Here is a 20,936-nt window from a genome sequence, read left to right as displayed (position 1 = left end):
CATGCAATGCTGCATTCACACAATATTGGAAGAACAGGAAGAATGGGACAATTTGTGTTTTTTCCGACCTTTAAGAATTGTTCCAAGATGTGACCCCAGCTGTTGGCCTCATAACCACATCATATAAATTGTATATATTTGCTACTTTTGCAGCGTTAGTTTTCTTAAAACTTTTCATGTCTTGGTTGGACAGTATTGAGCAGGGAAAAAATATTACTGCAGGCAACTGATGACTGAAAATGTGACTCTTTAGCTTCATATAGAAGTGTGGTTTCATGTCTGTTTAAAAGTTTAAAGTTCAATGGGAACAAAATTTAAGGATGTCAGTTAAAAACTGATGATAGCATGGTTGTGGGTACGTTAATCCATACGGTTTTGTATTGCAGAGGAGTTTTGTTGAATTTTAGGATTTAAAGTCTTGTTTATTTTTTATTTAAATCTACTTTTGACTTTTTTTTAAGCTGCCCTCTGTGGAAAAGAGATACATGTAGAGTGATCTTGTACTTTTAAAAAAATACTTATGTCATATTATCACAGTATAGACAGTAAGTAGGTAAACATCTTTCGGCCTTGGAAGCAATTTTACTTTAATATTTGTACAGTTTGCTTTAAAATTATTGTGACATGATACTTAGAAACCATAGTGAAGCAGCTCTCTTTTAGGAAATTATAAAATATGAAGATAACAGTGAAGTTATAATGGTGGGTTGCTCATACGTGACTAAAACGAACTGATAGCTTTCGCAGGGGTCTCCAGTAAAATAGTGGGTTTCACATTTCAAATAAAAGGCCAGCACTCACTCCTGATACTATTATTTGGCTGTCCTTACCGCCTAATGCTATTACAATGCAGCGGTGGTTTTCCTTTTAACCAATCCCCCTTGGCCGCTTCCCATTGGATGCTACTTACTAAAAACCTCTCTGCTATTGGTTTACCTCGGCGTCAATCACACCCCGCTGTTCGAATAGTGGGAGGGGCCTTCTACCTCGCCTGGGAAAAGTTTTCCCAAAGTTTGCGGCTGCGTCGAAGTTTGCGAGAGTAGTACCGGAAGTAGATGATGTCGATATCAAAATAAACCCGTTATTGTGCCTTTTTTTTTGGGGGGGGGGGGGGGGGGGGACTACAAAGAGGAGCGTTGCTAAATACGTGAAAGAAAACAATCTTTGGGATGTTTGTGATGAAGTATCACACGCGACTTGAACGGTGAAAGATGTTAATGTCCACTTTTTCTGTAAAAGTAAACAAGATGACCGGAAGTAGAAACAACGACTATCGCCGTGCATTCGTCCAACTTGGCACTCAAAACTTTCCGCCCTCCCCCTCTTTCACTCACTCCGTCCCGTACCGTCCTCCCAAAACCATCCCATCCGTACGTTGTTGATGTTAGACCGGTGATGGAGAAGCCGAGGGACCGCTACCGGCGCCGCTAAGCGAGCGACGACTCAGCCCCGGACACACAACCGAGAGAGCGAGTGAAGAAAACCGGGGGAAAAAAAAAGAAGAAGCGGAGAAGCGGAGCGGAGGTGGAGGATGGAAACGGTGGAGCAGCTCGTGTCCTTCCACCACATTCAGGTCCAGTTGAGCGGGGGCGCGCCTTGGGGGTTCACGCTGAAAGGAGGGCTGGAGCACGGCGAGCCGCTCATCATCACCAAAGTAAGTTAAAACACAACGATTAGACAGCTCCGTGTGTGTGTGTGTGTGTGGAAAAGTCTCACTTTCACGGCTTAAAACCGGCCTCAACGCGTCCTCTGGGCCGTTACACTGAATTCACGTGGTATTTTATTCATATTTTCTGCAAAATGTTATAGTTTTGGCTTCATATTTCACTCAGGTTGACCGCGGGAGTTGGGTTTTTGTAAGGATTGTTGCAACACTTCCAGCTCGGCCAAAACAGCAGTTTGTGGTCACTTTTGTGACGGCTCTCGCATTCATGCACGCTTGGCTCGCCGGTCACTTGTTTTTCAGCTTCCCAGCTTGTGCAAAAAAAAAAAAAAAAAGTCTGACAGTTTTACTGTTTGGCCTCCTGCACAGCTAGATTTGTAGGGCCACCTCTTCTTCTTCCTCCTCCTCCTCCTCTGCAGAGAATAAAATAAGTTATTGTCCAAAGGTAAAGCAAATATCCTGCGCTGGTTGTCAGCTGTCACTGTCTGAATTAAAAACGCACCCTCCCCCCCCCCCACACATGAATCTAATGCAGTAGTCAAGGTTTTCCAACCCTGCAGGTCAAAGGTGGCCAAAGTGGTGCCGGGGAGAGGGGGGGGGGGTATCCCCCGACCAAACGATTCCCGGATGAGACGTTCCTCTTTGTTTGTCATATTTTTTTTATTTTTTTTTTTCAAAATTATTTTTGCAGTTACGCATTGGAGTCGGATCGACGCGCACAATAACGAACAGCGTGTTTCTGCAGTTGTTTTCCGCAGAGCTGGAAGAAGTTAGCTTGAGTTTCAGGTGGGTGTTTTTGGGGAAGGGCTCCGCGAGAGATTTAGCGGGCGCGTTCGGATGCTGACGTGACCTCGTCTTGTGCGATGAAGTCGCGGGGGCCGACGTTTCCTCCCGGCCTCTTCTCACGGTTTTCACGCCGCGGGCGGTTGAGCTGCTGGAAATAAGGAGGGGTGTCTTTGAATTACTGCGAGTAATTATTGGTGTGTGTTCTGCTGGGGGGGGGGGTGGTCCCTCTCTGTATGTGTGTATTTGTGTGTGTGTGTGTGTGTGTGTGTGTTCAGTCCAGTGCACAAGTAGGACATGCAACCTCTGCTCTGCCTCTTGCCCCCGCTCTGACGTCCTGGTGGTGTAAATGTTGGCCGGTGTGCATCTAGATTCACCACAGCGGGGGGAATGGAAAAGCCTGGCTCAGTCATCTGGAAACACACACACACGCACACACACACACACACACACACACACACACTAAGGCGCACACAGTAACACAGCCCCTGGGAAAATGTGACCGGGACCGCGAAAGGAGATAAAAATCAAACTGTGCTCTGTGGCTGTTTTGTGTCCAGTGGCTAGTTAAAACACACACACACGATAAAGCAGCTCGGGATGTGAGTGCCGGACGGGGAAATGCGGTGCAGAGAAAGTGTTTCAGGTGCGTAATGATTAAGTGTTAAGTCCTCGAAGGAAAGAGTGTGTAATGTGTTTCGGTCTTACCGGAGAGAGTTTCTAGAAAGCCGCACACAAGAGGTGTACTGTGTCCGCACGGGACCACAGCTGAAGACCGGCGTAATCCTCTCACTTCCGACGGACAAGAAAGTGTGTGTGTGTGTGTGTGAGAGAGAGAGAGAGAGAGAGAGAGAGAGAGGGGGCATCAGTGAGGGAGAGGGAAAGATTCATAGTTAACAATAAGACTGCCACGGTGCCATTTTATGCCACCCAAAAAGCTCTGATGAAAGATCTGCATTTTCTTCTCCAAAGCCACCAGACTCCATTGACAAAAAGCACACGAGCTGCTGGTTTGCCTTAAAGTCAGCTGTGAGTTGGTGAATCCGAGGCTGCAGACAATGAGCAGCTGAAGGTCGGGCTTCACGAAAGGTTAAACCGGACTGAAACGGGGGAAATGCGCCTCCACCAATCAGAAACGGAGGCGGACGGCGCCGATGATCAAAAATCGAATTTGGAGTCGAATTTGAAAGCCACAGAAAAAGAAGTTGCGGAGAGCCTCAATCCAACGGGCCGGTGCGGTGCGGTGCGACACGATCGTGCCGGTGTTGGAGAACCCTGTTGCCGTGGCGCCACAGTTCAGGTGGTTTGCAGCAAACGTGTCCCCCTCGGAAGCCTCAGAAGGTCCCGGTGGAACATCGGTGTTGACAGTCTGACTCCGGGGGACGAATTCACGGCGACACAACCTCGCCGACGTCAAAGAAAACCCCACCTGGCGTCCCCGGACCTGACGCGCCTTCTTCTTCGGTCTTGGGACGGTGAAGCGCCGAGGTGAAAATCTGGGGCCGGGGTTTGAACTTCCCTCCCTATTCTTCAAGTCAAGTCACTTTTTGGGTTTGCAGTTTGTGAACTTCTTCCAAGGAGACACTGTCTGTGAAACTGTTAGCCGTTATCCCCATTCTCTCCTCGGGGATGTATGTCACGTTTAAAAAAAAAAAAAAAAAGATGATTTTTGATGGTTTATCTTTCATCCCAAACAAGTTTTTTTTTAATGTAAAAGGCCAGTCAGCGGTTGTTTTTTATGAAGGCAGACTGCTGTTTTCTGGATGTGTGTGTGTGTGTGTGTGTGTGTGTGTGTGTGTGTGTGTGTGTGTGTGTGTGTGTGTGTGTGTGTGTGTGTGTGCGCGGCCCCTTTGAGAGCGGTCCGCTGCAGGAGGGGGAGGGAAGGCTCTCCAGTCTCAGACAGCAGAGGGATATAAGCCATTTGGTCAACATTCCACCAGGAGCATAACTAATTACTACTGTGTGTGTGTGTGTGTGTGTGTGTGTGTGTGTGTGTGTGTGTGTGAGAGAGTGTGTGTGTGTGTGTGTGTGTAGAGATTTCCTACGCCCACTTCTCAGACTGGGACACTTTATACTCTCTGATCAGCTGTGTGATGACACGGTGAGCTTGAGGTTTTTATCTGCTCAACAGGTCACTCGTTAAGCTTTGCTCTTCAGTCAGCCCGTTACTGACGAGACATCGGACCCGCCGGTCGAGGCTTCTTCGTCCCGCCGCGGTGGATAAGCCGGGTGTGGAAACAGGAGCTGCGCGCGGAAGAAGCGGAGAATGTCAAAGAAATGTGGATTTTTTTTTTTTTTTTTTTTTTAATTTTTTTTTTTAAGAAGCATATTTTTGTTCATTTTCTTAAGTTAAAAGTTGGTTTTCATTCACGTCCCCTCTTTGTTTCCTGCATATTCCGGTTCTGAAAACGGATGCATTTTAAGTGCAATACCACCGAGGGCCACTAGAGGTTGGCACCAAAAATGCAAATAGTTAATTGGCAAATAGCCTTCAAAAAGATGTGTTTTTCAGGGGGGGGAGGGGTCTGTTTGATTGACAGGCCTGTTGTGCAGTCCGGTTTTCGCTTATTGGTGGGCGGGACGTAGTGTCACCTGGTTCCTAATCAGATTGAGTCAGACTCACCGCTCGCTCGGATGGTTTACACAACCTACTCTTCTTTCTTTTTCTTTTCTTTTTTTTTTAAATCAGTGAATGTTTGATTTTGTAGAATGAAATAAAAAAACGTCGCCGCCGGTAGAGTATATTAGCTGAAGCAAGCCGATTAAGTTAACGTAGAACAATTTCCTGCCCAAACACCCGGTCAAACGTGCTAATGGTTGCGGCTTTTGTCAGAACGCAGTTTAACCCACTCCTTCGTCTTTCGTACATGTTCTTCGGTTTAGAAATGGTTATTAACACACACACACACACACACACACACACACGACTTGGATATTATTTATCTCCAGTATTACAGTATTAAGACTCCCTCTCCGCACCGAAAAAAGTAAATCCGGCGGGATTACACTGATTGATGACACACAAATTCAAACAAAACCACAAGCTTCATGCGGCAAGTCGAAAATTCCCGGGTGCGACCTTTCTGCGCGTTTTCCCGGCATCGATGGCCCGTTTGGCGGTCGTCTGTCATTTGAAACGCTACCGGTTGTCACTTTAATGTGTTCTGTGACTTTTTTTGTTTGTTTCGCGTGTGTTTGGTGAGGCTTTTTCCAACATTTGGAAACCGCGTTACGCCGTCGGTGTCGAGAGTTCGTCCAACGCTTCTCGACGCCGGTCCTGCCGAAGTTTTGGATCCGGTTGCTTCGGTGATGGAGTGCTTTCCCCCTTTCCCCCGCCGCAGCTCTTGCAGACCTGACGTGTCCGTTCTCTTAAGCGAATGTCAAGACTTTCCGCGTCGTACAAGAGCTCGTCGGTGGACTGAACCAGATCGTCACCGGTGTCATGAATGTGTTTGTCTTTCGGCGACGTGAGCGTTATCGTCGTCCGCGGTGACGTTTTACCGGAGCGGGGACCCGCGGCGTTCGATGGTTTTTTTTTGCCGACGCGCGTTCACGTCTTCTTCGCTCTTCCCGAATTGGTCGTCGCGGTTCGGGGTTCAGTTATTAACGTTGAAGGGAGGCGACGGGGCTCCTCCTTGAATTGTTGTGTGTCGCAACTCCGCGAACACCGACCGACAACGGGAGGCCAGCCGAGCTCGTCATATTTTACGTCATGCTTTCGAGTTGGGATCCCAAAGAGGATGTTTGTGCCGAGCAAAAGAGGGGCGTGCCTCAAAGAGAATTCCTTGACTATTTCTTTGAATTTTGGATCACGAAGGAAATTTCACGCGTCCTTTATGTGGACTTATTTGCACGCTTTTAATGTGCAATAATGTTGCTATCGCTGAAATGGCCTTTCTTGACAATAAACCTCATCGATGTGACGTTGGACTCTTTTCGAAGAGTAGGAGTTGAACAGGGTTTGGCGTTCGCACGTCGGCATATTTACCAAAGATTTTCACTCTATTTAATGTCATGAGAATTTCTTTTGAGGTTCCAAATTTATCACCAAGCCACCAGCGCAGGATCTGGACCAAGCGGGTTTATCGCAGGATCTGGACCCAGCGGGTTTATCACAGGATCTGGACCCAGCGGGTTTATCGCAGGATCTGGACCCAGCGGGTTTATCACAGGATCTGGACCCAAGCGGGTTTATCACAGGATCTGGACCCAGCGGGTTTATCGCAGGCTAAAGTGCTGAAAGACTCCTTCACCTGATTCATCCTCTGCGTTCAACTCGTTACTCTGTTGTGGTGGAAACAAAGAAGCTAAAAAAAAAAAAAAGGATTTTGAAACATCTTTCATTTTAAACTCGAATTCAGACCGTAAATCGTGGGTGAGATGCTTGTTGTCTAATTGTGGTTGAAATAGATTTTTTTTCTTCTTCTTCTTCTGCCTGAAATCAGTTTCTTTTTGGGGAGTTTGATGCACCCAGATGATCATTTTTCTTGTAACAGAAACCACAGGGATTTTACCAAAAGAATGTTTTGACATTTGGTCGAAGGTATGCAGCCAACTGTCTTGGGTCGGTAAACAGCCGCGCGTGCGTGTGTGTGTGTGTGTGCGCGCGTGCGTGTGTGTGTGTGTGCGTGTGTGCGTGTGTGCGTGCGCGCGTGCATGTGTGTGTGTTTTCCCCTGCATTCCAGTAAAGGTAGCCTCCAGTAGCAATCTGCTCGGCGGGGGGTAGATGAGGATGCCATCAGATAGAGATGCTATTGTCCCTACTGTGTGTGTGTGTGTGTGTGTGTGTGTGTGTTTCCATGTCTGCTGCCCTGCTTTGCTAACTGTCCCACCTAACCAAAAACATATGTTGTGCAGCAGTAGTACACAATAGAGCATGCTGATGAGAGACACAGAAGGAATGAGGGAGTGTTCGCGATTCCAGCGAGTTACATTGAGTTTTGCATTAAGAACAGGGTGGAAAAGAAAAATTCATGGGAATCATGTAATCCTATAAAGTCATTTATGAGGCAAAAATGCCCCCCAAAAATAACCATTTCCTGCTTCTCAAATGTGAATATGTCAAATGTGACGTTTCTTTTTTTCTTGAATAGAAACCTGAATATGTTTTGTTTTTGTGCTGTTTGCTTGACAACACAAACAACACAAACAACACAAATCTGTCAAACTGGGCTCTAGTAACTATTTCATAGAACAAACTATTATGAATCAGTGTCGATGATATAACATGCACCGATAAATCAATAAAAAAAAAAGAGCAGAAATTCTCAGTAAAGTAAAAAAAAAAAGAACCTTTCTTGATATATTTCTTCGTGTTTTTTTTGTTTGCCATTATAGTTTTTGAAGGCTCATTCCAGGTGTTAGATTGAGTTTTGTCTAAATCAGGTGGTCATTTAAATGTACAAGAAATTCCCAGAGCCTGAGGTGACACTTTCAGATTGCTCATCTTGTCCATCAAACAGTCCAAACCTTGTCAGTATTTCAACTTACAACAGAAGAAAGCAAAGAAATCCTCATGTTTAAGAAGCTTGAACCGCAGAATGTTTGAAAATATGTGACTGATAAATGTCTTGAAGGATTAATCTTTTTGACATATTAGTTGAGAAATTGCAGTGTCTCTTCTGGGCAGCCAGCCTTGGGAGGGTGGGATGGTAGTTACTGGACATAACTGCAGTCCTATGAGTACGTTCATATTTTGTTTCGGTGGTAATGGAAGGGGAAGACTCAAAAGACTCGAATTATTTTGTACACAGTTTTAGAAGTGACAAACTGTTTATGGATATAACAGAAGGGATGAGAGGTCCTTCAGATAGTCCAAGAAATCGAATTCATCCCAAATCAAATACATAAAGTTCTGCCAAATGATACCGTGAGATTGAGCCACCTGCGAAAAGAAGCGATGCGCACACTAATTTAGTTTTCAGTTCTCACGTGATGTGTTTTTTCATTTTTTTTTTTTAATAAGAAAACCCCTCATGTGTAGTGATAGTTGTAGAAAGAAAAAAGTCTTCCAAATTGAATCCAAGCGAAAGTCTGAGGCTGAATGAAAGCAAACAGGAAACGGCAGAAACATGAAGAAATAATGGAACGGAGTTATCACACGAAATGCCTTTTAGATTAATAGTCGTTTACAGGAACGTGTGTGTGTGTGTGTGTGTGTGTGTGTGTGTGTGTGTGTGTGTGTGTGTGTGTGTGTGTATGTGTGTGTGTGTGTGTGTGTGTATATATGTATTTGGGGTGTGGTTGGAATGCGTCTATCTCTGATCTGTGGACGCTTTAGCGGTTTCTTTTAGGCTACGTCTGGAGACGCGCGCACACACACACACACACACACACACACACACACACACACACACACACACACACACACACATTTATGAACATTGTGAGGACCCACTGTGAATTACCTAGACCTTTATCCTTACCCTACCCGTCACAACTAAATGCCTAACTAACCTACCTGCATCTAAGACAAAGATGCCCCCCCCCCCCCCTCCAGCACTCCTCCCCCAAAGGTTTAACACTCAAATTGGTCCTCACAAAGACAGACGCACAAGTACACACACCCTCACACCACAATAACACTCCCTGTTTGTGGAATGGCATCAGGAAAGTAGCCCTCAAGCACACAACAGTGTTATTACGACTGCCTGTGTGTGTGTGTGTGTGTGTGTGTGTGTGTGTGTGTCATGGAAAAAAGACATTAAAGACACAAGTCCTGATACATGTTATTGTGTGTGTGCGTGTGTGTGTGTGTGTGTGTGTGTGTGTGTGTGTGTGTGTGTGTAAGGGGTGAAGAAGTCCTGACCTGAGGCTACTGCAGCGGTTATTGTTTTTTGTCAGACTCTCTTGAGTTTTCAGAACCCTGCCTTTACCCCTTTCAACGGGGGGAGGGGGCAACACAAGCACACACACACACACACACACACACACACACACACACGCTCACACACACACACACACACACACACACGCGCGCACTCACCTCAGCCGTGTTGCGTTAACTCAGATTACGCGAATTGCATCTTGACAGGAAACCAGATTAAGTAAAAAAAATCTCCTGTAAATTAGACCGCAATCATTTTCAACTCAACGCAGTTAATGGAAGTTAATTCGCTTCATTCCACACTAAAAATCGGACATCGTGCAATCTGTGCGCTGTTGTGATTTAACAGCTTTGGTTTTGACCACAAAAGAAATCCCCCAAAATCCAAATTCTGCTGTCGGTGCAAGTTTTTAGGTCAAGTGTCATCCTGAGCTCTGAAAGCACACGACCTTTATGTAACAGGAACAGTACCGCTTTTAATGTTAGGTTTTGATTTCCTCTGAAATAGAATATAAAACTGCTTTAAAAAAAAAAAAAATACTCGCACCTGCTCATTTACGCACATTTTCCGCACACAAAAGGAGCTTTTAGAGGAGCACGCGTAGATTTTTTTTTTTTTTTAACGGCTCTGATTGCAGTAGTTTAAGTTCCACTTATTCATTTACAGCCTCTTTTTTTTTTTTTTTTTTATGACATGAAGTAGTTAAAATTTCCAAAAAAACCAGGCTACTAAGTGACCTTTAGTTACATTTCCTTTCAAATGGTTATTTATTTTTTTATAGGGGGGGGTGGGGGGGATAAAAACATAGATTTGCTGGTTTTATTTAAAAGCTGGAAAGTATTAAGTCATTTCATCGATTAGCTGATTGGCAGAAAAGAATTCGCAGTTCTTTTTTTTTTTTTTTTTGAAGGCCCTCTTTCAAGCAGAGGCGCCGATCTCGCTGCCGTTCTACTTTTCCCACATACAAACCAAATCTTTGTGAACGCTTTGATGGACAAAACAAGACGTTCGACGTCACCGGCGGTTGTTTGACGGACATTTACTTGAACCGAGCGATTCGTTATTGAATCGATTATAAATCCGGCGTGAAGGGCAATCAGCGTTTTCGCGCCTCCCCCCCGCCCCCCCCCCCCCCCCCCCCCCGTCTCACTCGGCTTTCACAGTCGTGATTGTCCCGCGCACCGGGTCCTCTCAATCCCACCTTGTTTCTGGTTTTCGCTTTTCTCTCCTCGGCAAACATTTTCCAGCTGCGCCGTCCAGCGCTTTGATATCAGAAAGCGAGTTTCCGAAGCCATTGCGGGGAATTAAGAAGGGCCGGTCACGGGCGTAATTTGCGCGCATTTCTTCGCGTCTGTGTTTATGTGTTTGCAGTTTGTTGCGCCGTAGCCATGCCCCAAACCAAAGAATGTACCACACACACACACACACACACACACACACACACACACACACACACACGTGCGCGCTCTCACACACATTTCCACCATGCAATGCGGTCCGCTCTCGCGGCTGCTCTGGCAGCGCGACTCCAGTCGGGAGGCCTGAAACGACACAAAAACTCTCTTTGTGCGGCGGATCGTCTCTCGTCTCTCGTCCGTCCGTCCGTCCGTCCCCTCGGCGGTCGTCTGACGGAACCGTCCTTTCATCTCTCCCGAATTTGCGGGGTGCCGCGGGTGGATCCTGTGAGGAGTCTTGCCCGGATCGCGTCGCGGTTTGGGTTTCCGAGAGCCGATTAAAAGCTGCCGATAACCGACGTTCAGCACCCCCCCCCCGCACCCGCCCCAAAAAAGAAAAAAAAAGAAGATGTGTTGTCTAAATCCCTTTCGGTTCAAAGAAATTGTGTCTTTTTGTCGACCGAACGTCTGATGGAAGCGAAGGAACCGGAGATGAATGAGTTGCGGGTCGCGGGACGGACGGAAGCGTGAAACGGGAAGGGGGGGGGGGGGGATAGATAGATCAACCGAAAGAGACGGATGGACAGAAACGTGAGGAGAAGGGAGGAAGACGGTGGATTAAGAAGGATTAAAAGGTGAACGAAGGGAAGAGGCCGAGGCACGGCGCGTCATGCTTAAAAAGAAACATGGCAAAAAGACAATGGCAAAAAAAAAAAAAAGTGGTTTCGATAGAGAAGGAGGAGGAGGTGGGGGGGGGGAGGGGGGGTTGACGTTAGGTCTTTTTTAGCTGTAGGCTGACGAATGGATAATAGATGGATGGAGAGATCAAAAGATAGAGGAAGCGGAGAGAGAAAAGGAGAGGTTTCAGATTTCTGGATGTTCAGCAGACCGGATAGATGCTTTTCTGAAATCTCTCACCAACATTTTTTTTTTTTTTTTTTTTTTTTTGCGCTCGTATAGAGAAACCGTGCAGGTCTTCATTGCATTTAAAGCAAAAACAAACAAGAGTCCCGAAACGTCCCAAAAATATGCTAACATCGGTGGTTTTGTGTAAACTTGCAAATCTTGACACTTCGCATCTGTCGGCAGCTGTTCAATTTCCTGCTCGAGACTACGGTGTTGATTTCGTGGCCGACCCGATGATTACGTTCCTGTCAGCAGGACGGCAAAAGAAAAAGCGCCCTTGTTGAGTTTTGAAGCAGGGACTGACAGCAAATACAACGTTTATGAATATTTTGAATTGCGTCAGATAAAATGCGCTCCGACAGGCTGGACTGAGTCGCAATTGACGTATGTGTTCCCCCCCCCCCCCCCCGTTCCGTTTACGATCGAACCAAAACGTCGAGGAACATTTTTGCGATTTTGATCTAATTGACGCTAAAGTGTTTTCCAGCGTGACGCGTCCCGAATCTCATTAAAATACTTGAATCGATGCCCAGAAGTTTAAAAAGCTGGCAAAGCAGCTGACAGAAGTAAAAAATATCTACAATGTGGTCTCTTTCTCCGTCGCTCTCATAAACACACAAACGCATCCAGTCATGAAACGTCTCCGAGGAGGAGGAGGAGGACGAGGACGAGGAGGAGGACGAGGACGAGGAGGAGGACGAGGAGGAAGAAGAAGATTTTTAGTAGCGAGGGCAAGGTCATTCAGTGCACATTACCAAGTTAATGTTTCACTTGTATTTAAGTGTGTGTGTGTGTGTGTGTGTGTGTGTGTGTGTGTGTGTGTGTGTGAGAGAGAGATAAAGGGGGCATAAACTGGCACGCACACACACACACACACACACACACACACACACACACACACACACACAGGGCTTTTCATGACATTGATGGATCAATCCAGTCGCTCTGCGGTCCCACCAGGCCGACGACCCTTTGACCTCCGCTGTTGTCGGCGCTGGTCACCGGATCTAATAGCTTCCATACTCCACCAGAAACACACAGCCAGTGTGTGTGTGTGTGTGTGTGTGTGTGTGTGTGTGTGTGTGTGTGTGGGGACAGTGTATATTCACACACAACCTCAAGAACTGAGAGAGCATGTAAAAGAAGGATTTCCCTGTGCCCACGCAGCCCCGCGAAGAACAACAAGATCGATAACGTTTATTTCTAGATCCCGGACTTCTCGCGTTTTCTTTCCAATGAATCTCAGTGTCTCAGTTATGAGAATAGTTTTTGGGAAATGCTCCTGATCGCGCTCTTGATATGAATCTCACATCTGTGTGTTAAGTGCAGAGCAGGACGTGTTGAGCTCAGTTCAGCGCAAGTCCTGGGAGCGGTGGGAAGCAGCCGTTTCCACAATGTGGACTGTACATAGAAATGTTCTCCGGGGTGAATGAGTGCCGTTAAACGTGCAATACCACCGAGGGGCCACCAGGGGCTGGAGTCAGATCCGCCCCCTCAGGCATAAAAGCGGTATTGACGAACCAGCGGGTGGTTGCCGTTAGTCCACAGGGACCGAGCACTTCACTGCAACTTCTGAAGCTCACCAATCAGCATGTTATATTTGGTTTTCGTCACCTCGGCGTAAATACAAATATTTGTCAGCGAACGGCTGCCGGACGAAGCGGACGCGCGCAGCTCACGACTGAAAGCAGAGTTATAGTTAGACATGCTGCGCAGAAGTCGTGTTGTTCGTTAAGAATGAGCTGACGTGTCCCTTTAACCGTGAAAGAGTGACCTTTTGGGTCGATACCGAGCCACCTTCGCGGGATTTACTCGATGTGAACCAGCGTTTTATGTTTTTATAAGAACAGCTGAGCATTCACGGAAACTTCCCGACACAACGTCTCCCATAACAGCGTGCATGTTAAAAACACGCACTACCTGCTGTTACAACACGAGTTAAATAGCCGGGAAGAGAACGCTTTGTGTGTGTGTGTGTGTGTGTGTGTGTGTGTGTGTGTGTGTGTGTGTGTGTGTGTGTGTGTGTTATCTTGCAGCCTTGATGTGTCCCTATGAAACCTCTCAGTTGAAATGTTTTCATGTGTGTATCTGTGTCGTCCTCATATCAACACAAGAGCACAAATCCATCCCAAAAATGGACTCTTTCCCTTTTTGGTGTGTACACAAACCCTCTGTGTGTGTGTGTGTGTGTGTGTGTGTGTGTGTGTGTATGTGTGTGTGTCCACATGTGACAGCCAGAACATAAAACAACCACACAGTGGGCGTTGTGTAGTGTGTAGTGTGTGTGTGTGTGTGTGTGTGTGTGTGTGTGTGTGTGTGTGTGTGTGAAGTGTAACTTCTCGGGCTTGTGGTGGATTAGACGGAGTCCGTGTTATGTGTGTGTGTGTTTGTTATTGTGGTGGATTATGTGTGTGTGTCCATGTTATGTGTGTGTGTGTGTTTGTTGTCGTGGTGGATTATGTGTGTGTGTCCATGTTATGTGTGTATGTGTGTTTGTTGTTGTGGTGGATTACGGGAGTTGGAGGCCGGCCGTTGTTTCGTCATGTAAAGATCTAGATGACAGCTGAGGGGTTAAAGTTCGACGGTTTGGCGCTCTTTCAGGGTCGGGTGGGGGTGTGTGTGTGGGGGGGCGGGGGGGGGTGGGGTTGGGGGGTGGTGTTAATGCGGCGCTGCTGTGCTTTTTGGGAAAAGGATCGCTGGTAGCGGAGCTTTGATGCGGCTGACGGCTCGGAGGCCGCAATGAGGGGCTTGTTTTGTCAGATTAAGTCAGATTTTAACGGCATTACTGGAGCTCAAGGTAGTAAGAATATCTTTGGTGTGAAGCTGCGGGGATTCTGCACGGGCTTTCCCCCGACGATCACCTGTCAGTCAAACGCCTTTGAATTTTCCGGTCGATTCGCTTTCATTTCTTCGTCTTTTTTTTTTTTTCATTATTTTTTTTTTGTTTTTGTTTTTATCATCGGTAGCTAATTATGCGACGGCCACTCGGTTGTACTTTTTAATCGAGCGTTTGTTTTGGTAACAAAGAACAGCTGGACCTGAGGTATTCATGACCAAAAGCGGCCACTCATGTGCTTTCCTTCAATTCGAGCTCTTAAAATAGGAATTTATACAACGCGTATGACGGATCTGTTTCTATCTGAAGATCCGGTTTGTTTCAGATATTTTGGAGCCGGCGCCTGACTCGGGGTCACCCTGATTGTTTAGTTGTTGTTGTTTTTTTTGGTCCGTATTTATCGCCAACTTCTTTGGCTCTCCTTCAAACGCGAAGGGGGGCGGGGGGAGGGGGGGAGTTTTTCCAATTTGAATTTGAAATATTTAGTCTCGGCCTGGGAGCGCGGCTAATGAAAATATACGAGCGAGGAGACCCACCGGAGAGCGGCCGCGGTCGCTATTAAACGAAACAAACAAACAGCAGATATATGGGGGTCGGAGGAACGCTTCGAACCGGGTTTCGACGGACGTCGAGCAGAGCAGAAAGCTCGACTGCGTTTCGTCTTCGCCGCAATCCGCCGCTGCGAAGCCGCTCTTTATTCCGACGGCCGGACTTGAAGCATTTCGCTGTAAAAACAAACAAAAAAAACAACAAAAAAAAAAGGAGGGAAAGTCAGGTTGTAGCTCCGATCGTGAACCCGGATTGAGCTCGGGTCAACCGAGGGTCTTCAACTGGAGCCGTCTTTTTTTTTTTTTTTTTTTCTGGTAGGTTTAGGTTCATTTAAAGCTGTACATCCATCCCGCCTCTAGAGGGCACCGCTTTGGCCGAGATGCCGGGGGAGACGGCGTTAAACCCCACGTTTTTCATACGGTCTGTATGAAAAGAAAAAAAAAATTGAGAACTAGACGAATCTTCGTATTAAACGGCCCAATCCGATTCGCGAAATGGAGTACGACCCTAGATTTGGGTAACCGTGTCATTTAGGTCAAATAGGTATCAAGTATTGACTCTTCAGCTTGCAAGTGTCACAGTTGTGACTGGACACAAATGTGACACTGTATTCTCAATAGTCTCAAAGACAAGAGATCAGCTGCCTGTGTGAAGGCCTCAGGGCCGCCTCACTGAACGAGAGTTGTCCAAAACCGAGAGGCACCGGAGGCAAACGGATCAGGGGAATGTAAGAAGAAGAAGAAGAAGAAGAAGAAGCATCCGTCCTCCTCCTCCTCCTCCGACTGAAACAAAACACACACTGTTACCCGGAGAGAGAGACAGTTAACTCGCATGTTGGTGTTTGTCCACGTGACTGAGCTCGCAGCAGGTCTCTGAGTATTCAAGGCTCAATTCAGGATGTTAGAGATCGATCAGTGTTGAGAGTTTTTTATTGACAAAAAATAGCCAAAAAAGTGTCAAAGTTTGTCCATTTCTGGAGCATTTGCTTTTTTTTTTTTTGCTTCCTGTCTTTCCATTTATTTCCCACTCTGCTCTTTTTTCTGCGCTCCTCTCATTCATTTCTTTCACGCTCATATTTTTTTTCCTTTCCTTTCCTTTCCAAATCACTTGTATTTATTCCTTTCCTTTCCTTTCCTTTCCTTTCCTTTCCTTTCCTTTTCCTTTCCTTTCTTTCCTTTCCTTTCCTTTCCTTTCCTAATCACTTATATTTATTCCTTTCCTTTCCTTTCCTTTCCTAATCACTTATATTTATTCCTTTCCTTTCCTTTCCTTTCCTTTCCTTTCCTTTCTTTCCTAATCACTTATATTTATTCCTTTCCTTTCCTAATCACTTATATTTATCCCTTCCCTTCCCTTCCCTTCCCTTCCCTTCCCTTCCTTCCCTTCCCTTCCCTTCCCTTCCCTTCCCCTCATCCTCCCCTTCCCTTCTCCTCTCCTCTCCTCCCCTCCTCCTCCTCCTCCTCCTCTCTTCTGTACCTTGTCACTCTGATATTGTATACAATCTAACTGTGTCAGTGTCTCGGGGGTCTCGGCTCTCCCTCGGGGGCCACATCACTGATACATCCCCCAGAAACGTCTCCTCTGTTTGGGGCATCCTTGTCTTGTTTGCTCCTTTCAGTGTCTCCATGGAAAGAGCCGTTTAAGAGTTGCAACACCGGAGGGAGGGGGGGGAATCAGTGGTGTGAAGGCGGCGGCATACATGCAAACATGTAGCTGCTGGTGTGAGCGTGGGAGCTTTTTTCTTTTTCCATCTCGGCAGCTTCCCTCCCTCCCTACCTCCCTCCCTACCCCCCCCCCCCCCCGCCCTGATAAAGGGGGCCTTGTGTGAGGAAGGGAGGAGAACCTCACAGGGCTCCGACTGGAGGCAGATGGTTGATGCAGGGTGTGTGTTTCGGTGCGCGCACTCGTAGGAGAAAGAGGGTTGGAAAAAAAGGAGGTTATTTCTCATGTTTGCAAGAGATCAGGAACGGTACGGAAAGAAGCAAGAAAAAGCAACCCTTAAATACGCCGGTGCTGCTCAACCTGTGGGTCGAGACCCCGCGCGCGGGGGGGGGGGGGGGGGGGGGGGGGGGGTCCAAGAATAAGCCTGAAGAAAAGAAGCAAAAGCCTGTGTGTTTCATTGTCACTTTTTTTCCCTGATGTGGTGCGTTTTGGTTGAACTGATCGACGCTCAAGTCAACAATGAGACTTTGCCGACTTTTAATTGATAAAGCTAAAGTTCATTTGGTCTGTGAAATGGCAGAAACCCGTGTCCTTAAAACGCTTGATGACGTCATCAAATTGCTTGTTTTCTGACCAAGAATTGAAAATTCAAAGATTTTCAGTTGACAGGACCGAGAAAAGCAAAATCTCCCCACAACGGAGAGAGCTGAAACGGAGAATATGCGCTAAAATGACCGGCCCCGATTTAAGAAAGGAATTTTAATCGATTTAGAAGAATCATCTCGGCCTATTCGAGCAGCTTCTTTACCTGCGGGAGCGTTTCCCGCCCACCGAACTCACCCAGGTCAAGTTCATTTTATTCACAGAGAAAGGAATCCCACAAATATTTCTCGAACCTCCAGTTCTGGTCTCGGTAGATGCCTTTCTTCTCCCACGCAGAAGTTTGAGTTTACGTTTGCACTGGCGGTCCTCGTCCTCGTTCTGGAGAGTTTCGGTCCAAACGCTCTGTGTGTGTGTGTGTGTGTGTGTGTGTGTGTGTGTGTGTGTGTGTGTGTGTGTGTGTGTGACTCAGCCTTGTGGCTTTTGAGCAACTCTGCAACACCAGTGGAAATTGAAGGTGAATTCAAAGCGCTGTCAAAAACAGGAAAATGTGAGGAGAAACTGGGCCCTACCTTTTTCGGCGCTGCAGAGAGAAACTGGCCACAGTCGTGTTTCCAAACGCTGCGGAGCGCCGCCTCCGAAACGTCTTTCTCAAGGCATTATTTTTGGGAGGTGAACGGTGGCGGCGGAGACAATAGCAGGAGCACGAAGCTGGTGTGCAACAGGGCGTCCCGGGGGGGTGGGGGTTCCTTCCCCTCCTCCTCCTCCTCCTGCTCCTCCTCCTGCCTCCTCTGAGGTTTTTTTTTGTTCCCTGGAGGGCCACTCAGGGGGGGGGGAGGGGGGGGAGGGGGGGGATCTTTGCAGGGTCTTCGGAGCATGTGTGGACCTGTCAGGCTTTGACGGCTCTATTTAGACGGACCGCCGCCGAGCGTCATTCAGTACGTTTACACGCACGCAGGAAAAACCAGCTGACGAAGGGAAACCAAAGTGCTCGCCCGGATTGGGGACGGGCATCGCAGGCTAAAAGACACTCGACTGTTATTGGAGAAAAAAAAAAGAGGGAACACACTCGTGCCGCGAACTCGGGCTCGAACAAATGCCGTTTAGCTTCCAAAAACCCCTCATCTACGACACGTTTGGTGAGCAGCACGTCTTCAGCTTCTTCGAGATAAGCGAGCGTCGTTTGCGCGCCACGTCCGACGTCAAACTCACTTCGTCATGGCCGTCAATGATTGACCTGCGGACGGACCGTTAATCAGGGCTTCACTCGTACGACTGTACACAGCCGTGGTAGACTGATGATCTGCTGGCTTCACCTGCTGAGTTTGCACCTTATTTTTTTATCCTTTTTTTTTTTTTTTTAAGGAGTCTCTCATGGAACTTTTTGACGTCCGCAGTCGTCTTTGCGCGTTCCTCTTGTTCGCGCTCTTCTTCTCCCCGCGTCGTTTGACGGCGGCTGGCGGACAGCTTTGAGGTGCGTTGTCGCCCCCTTTTGACGTGAGTAATGCATTACATCCAGGCGCCGGTAAAAACGGGGAAAATAAAGAAGAACGGTAGTCGGGTATACTATTCGATTACATTTTTTTTAAAATATATTTTAATGACTATTCGGATATTCAAAAATCATGACCTATCAAATCATGACTGCTTAAAGAAATTGATAATTTGATTGTTCATGTCATTAATAACGTGTGCTTTTCCTTCTGTGACGAGTCAAAATGTCTGCTGTGCTATAACGTCTCAATAAATATAACAACGCCACCAAAAACACAGATTTTTGAGGCCTATTTCCCAATTATTATTGGAATTATTTTCAGATGGACCGTCAGAAAACGAATAAGAAAGAAGTTACTTTAGCTATCAACACCAAAATAACGTGTGGACATAATGTATTGACTTTTATGAGAGAAGTTGAATGGGAGTCTATGGAGCTGGAGGCGTTTTTTTGGAGTCGACCTCTAGTGGCACTCGGTGGTATTGCAGTTTAAGGCACTTCCGCATCGGCCTCATTTTTCAGACCCGGAAGCTTCGTCACTTTTACACACAGTCTGTGGTTGTTACCCTTTATTTATATCTCGCTTCCCTTTTCTTGAAGATGATTGGCTTGAGATTTGAGTGTCAAGTCAGAAAAACCTAAAATATCGTACAAACAAATTTGAGTGTAACCTGTAGCACTACATAAACCAGCATATTTAAGTGCATGTAAACGCGTTAATAAAAGTGGATTACATTTAGATCTCAAAGCGCCGTTAATGAAATCAAACTACCGGATCCGTTTCTGCTCGGTTAAATGGCAACGAGGGGAACGCACAAACGTCTTGGATTTTAAAATCTGCCCTCGCGTGTTTACGACCTCTTTAAAAAATAATTCGGCTGAGCCTCAGCTGTTTAAGCATCGTAAACAAGACGCAACGTGGCGTAAAATGAACATTTAACTACCGGCGACAAATTTCATCAACAAATCTGTGATGCTGCAGATCGGGCCGAGCGACTTCAGCGGCGGTTATTTACTCTAGAATAATGCTGATTTATTATGTCGGCTGCAAAACACCTCATAAAACGCATGCACACATGTGGCGAGTGAGCAGTTTTTGTCACCCAGAGGACAATTTATAAGCTCGCAAAATGATTTACGGCGGCCCGATTTATAAAAAAAAAAAAAAAAAAAAGATTCTTGGTTAAGTTTAAGAGACTTAACGCAAACAGATTTCCTCATGAGTTTGGAGTTTTAGTTTGTTTGTGCCGCTTTAAACGACTCGGTGAGACCTTTTTCAAGACGCGCCCGTAGAAACAAAGTGAAATCAGATTTAAAATGGGTGCGTTCTTGCGTGGAGCGACTCGGCGATCACAGAGCATGACGCGGTGATTCCGATCTTCGAAAGCGACTTTTCGGACTCCGGCGTAAATCCTGCGGCATTCTGCGGACGTCCTTCACGCGGGCGAAAGAAGAACTGTTTCTGTGTGCGAATGCAGATGTAAATCGCTTCATATCTCCACGGTCAAAGAAATGACACAACTTTTTCCCCAAACCGTGGTCGCCGACAGCGTTTTAGGACATCTTTGAGCATCGAGTGTGTGTGTGTGTGTGTGTGTGTGTGTGTGTGTGTGTGTGTGTGTGTGTGTGTGTGTGTGTGTCTCTACATGTGTATATACACAGACTTTCTCAAAGCTGCATTACCCAGAGAACCACTCATTTTCTGTCTCGAGCTTTCAGTAATTTGAGGCTTTTAAATGTTGAGTCACACACACGATCACGTTTACGTCACTTCTGAGGACATTGCATTGACTTTCATTGAACACGACTCGTCTTAAAAAGTCTTGTTTCACGCGAAAAGACTTGCTTTCTGTCCCCCAAAAGGGAAGCCGTGTCCCCACGTGGTGACGGTGTAAACATATTTACGTCCCCACAACATGAGTAAGACGAGTACACACACACACACACACGCACACGCACGCACGCACACATGCACAGATGTGTGCTGTAAACCGATATGGATAACCCCTGCTGTTTAATATTGAAGTGCAGATGTTTGCCATGTTAATCATCTCTGTCATTACATACACACACACACACACACACACACACACACACACACACACACACACACACACACACACACACTCAAAGACAGACATACACACACACAGACACGCACTCTGCCGCAGGATCGGTTTGTACCATGCTGGTAATGATCTTCAGACTCGAGCTGATCGCT

At 46.6% G+C, this 20,936-nt stretch overlaps 1 protein-coding gene across 1 annotated transcript in view; it reads left to right on the top strand.

Moving 5' to 3' along the window:
* Window positions 1-1,347: 1,347 nt before the first annotated feature.
* Window positions 1,348-20,936, top strand: part of shroom4 (shroom family member 4) — a 71,321-nt gene continuing 51,732 nt past the window's right edge. Inside the window, exon 1 of the mRNA XM_069158985.1 lies at window positions 1,348-1,654. Within this exon, the coding sequence (XP_069015086.1) occupies window positions 1,532-1,654 (123 nt within the window). The 5' untranslated portion in view covers window positions 1,348-1,531. The remainder of the gene's footprint in view (window positions 1,655-20,936) is intronic.

Source organism: Embiotoca jacksoni, unplaced genomic scaffold (assembly GCF_022577435.1).
Source record: "Embiotoca jacksoni isolate LCO1_2020_lvr unplaced genomic scaffold, fEmbJac1.0.p SCAF_24, whole genome shotgun sequence".
Lineage (NCBI taxonomy): Eukaryota > Metazoa > Chordata > Actinopteri > Embiotocidae > Embiotoca > Embiotoca jacksoni.
This window is presented reverse-complemented; position numbering and strand designations above follow the sequence as displayed.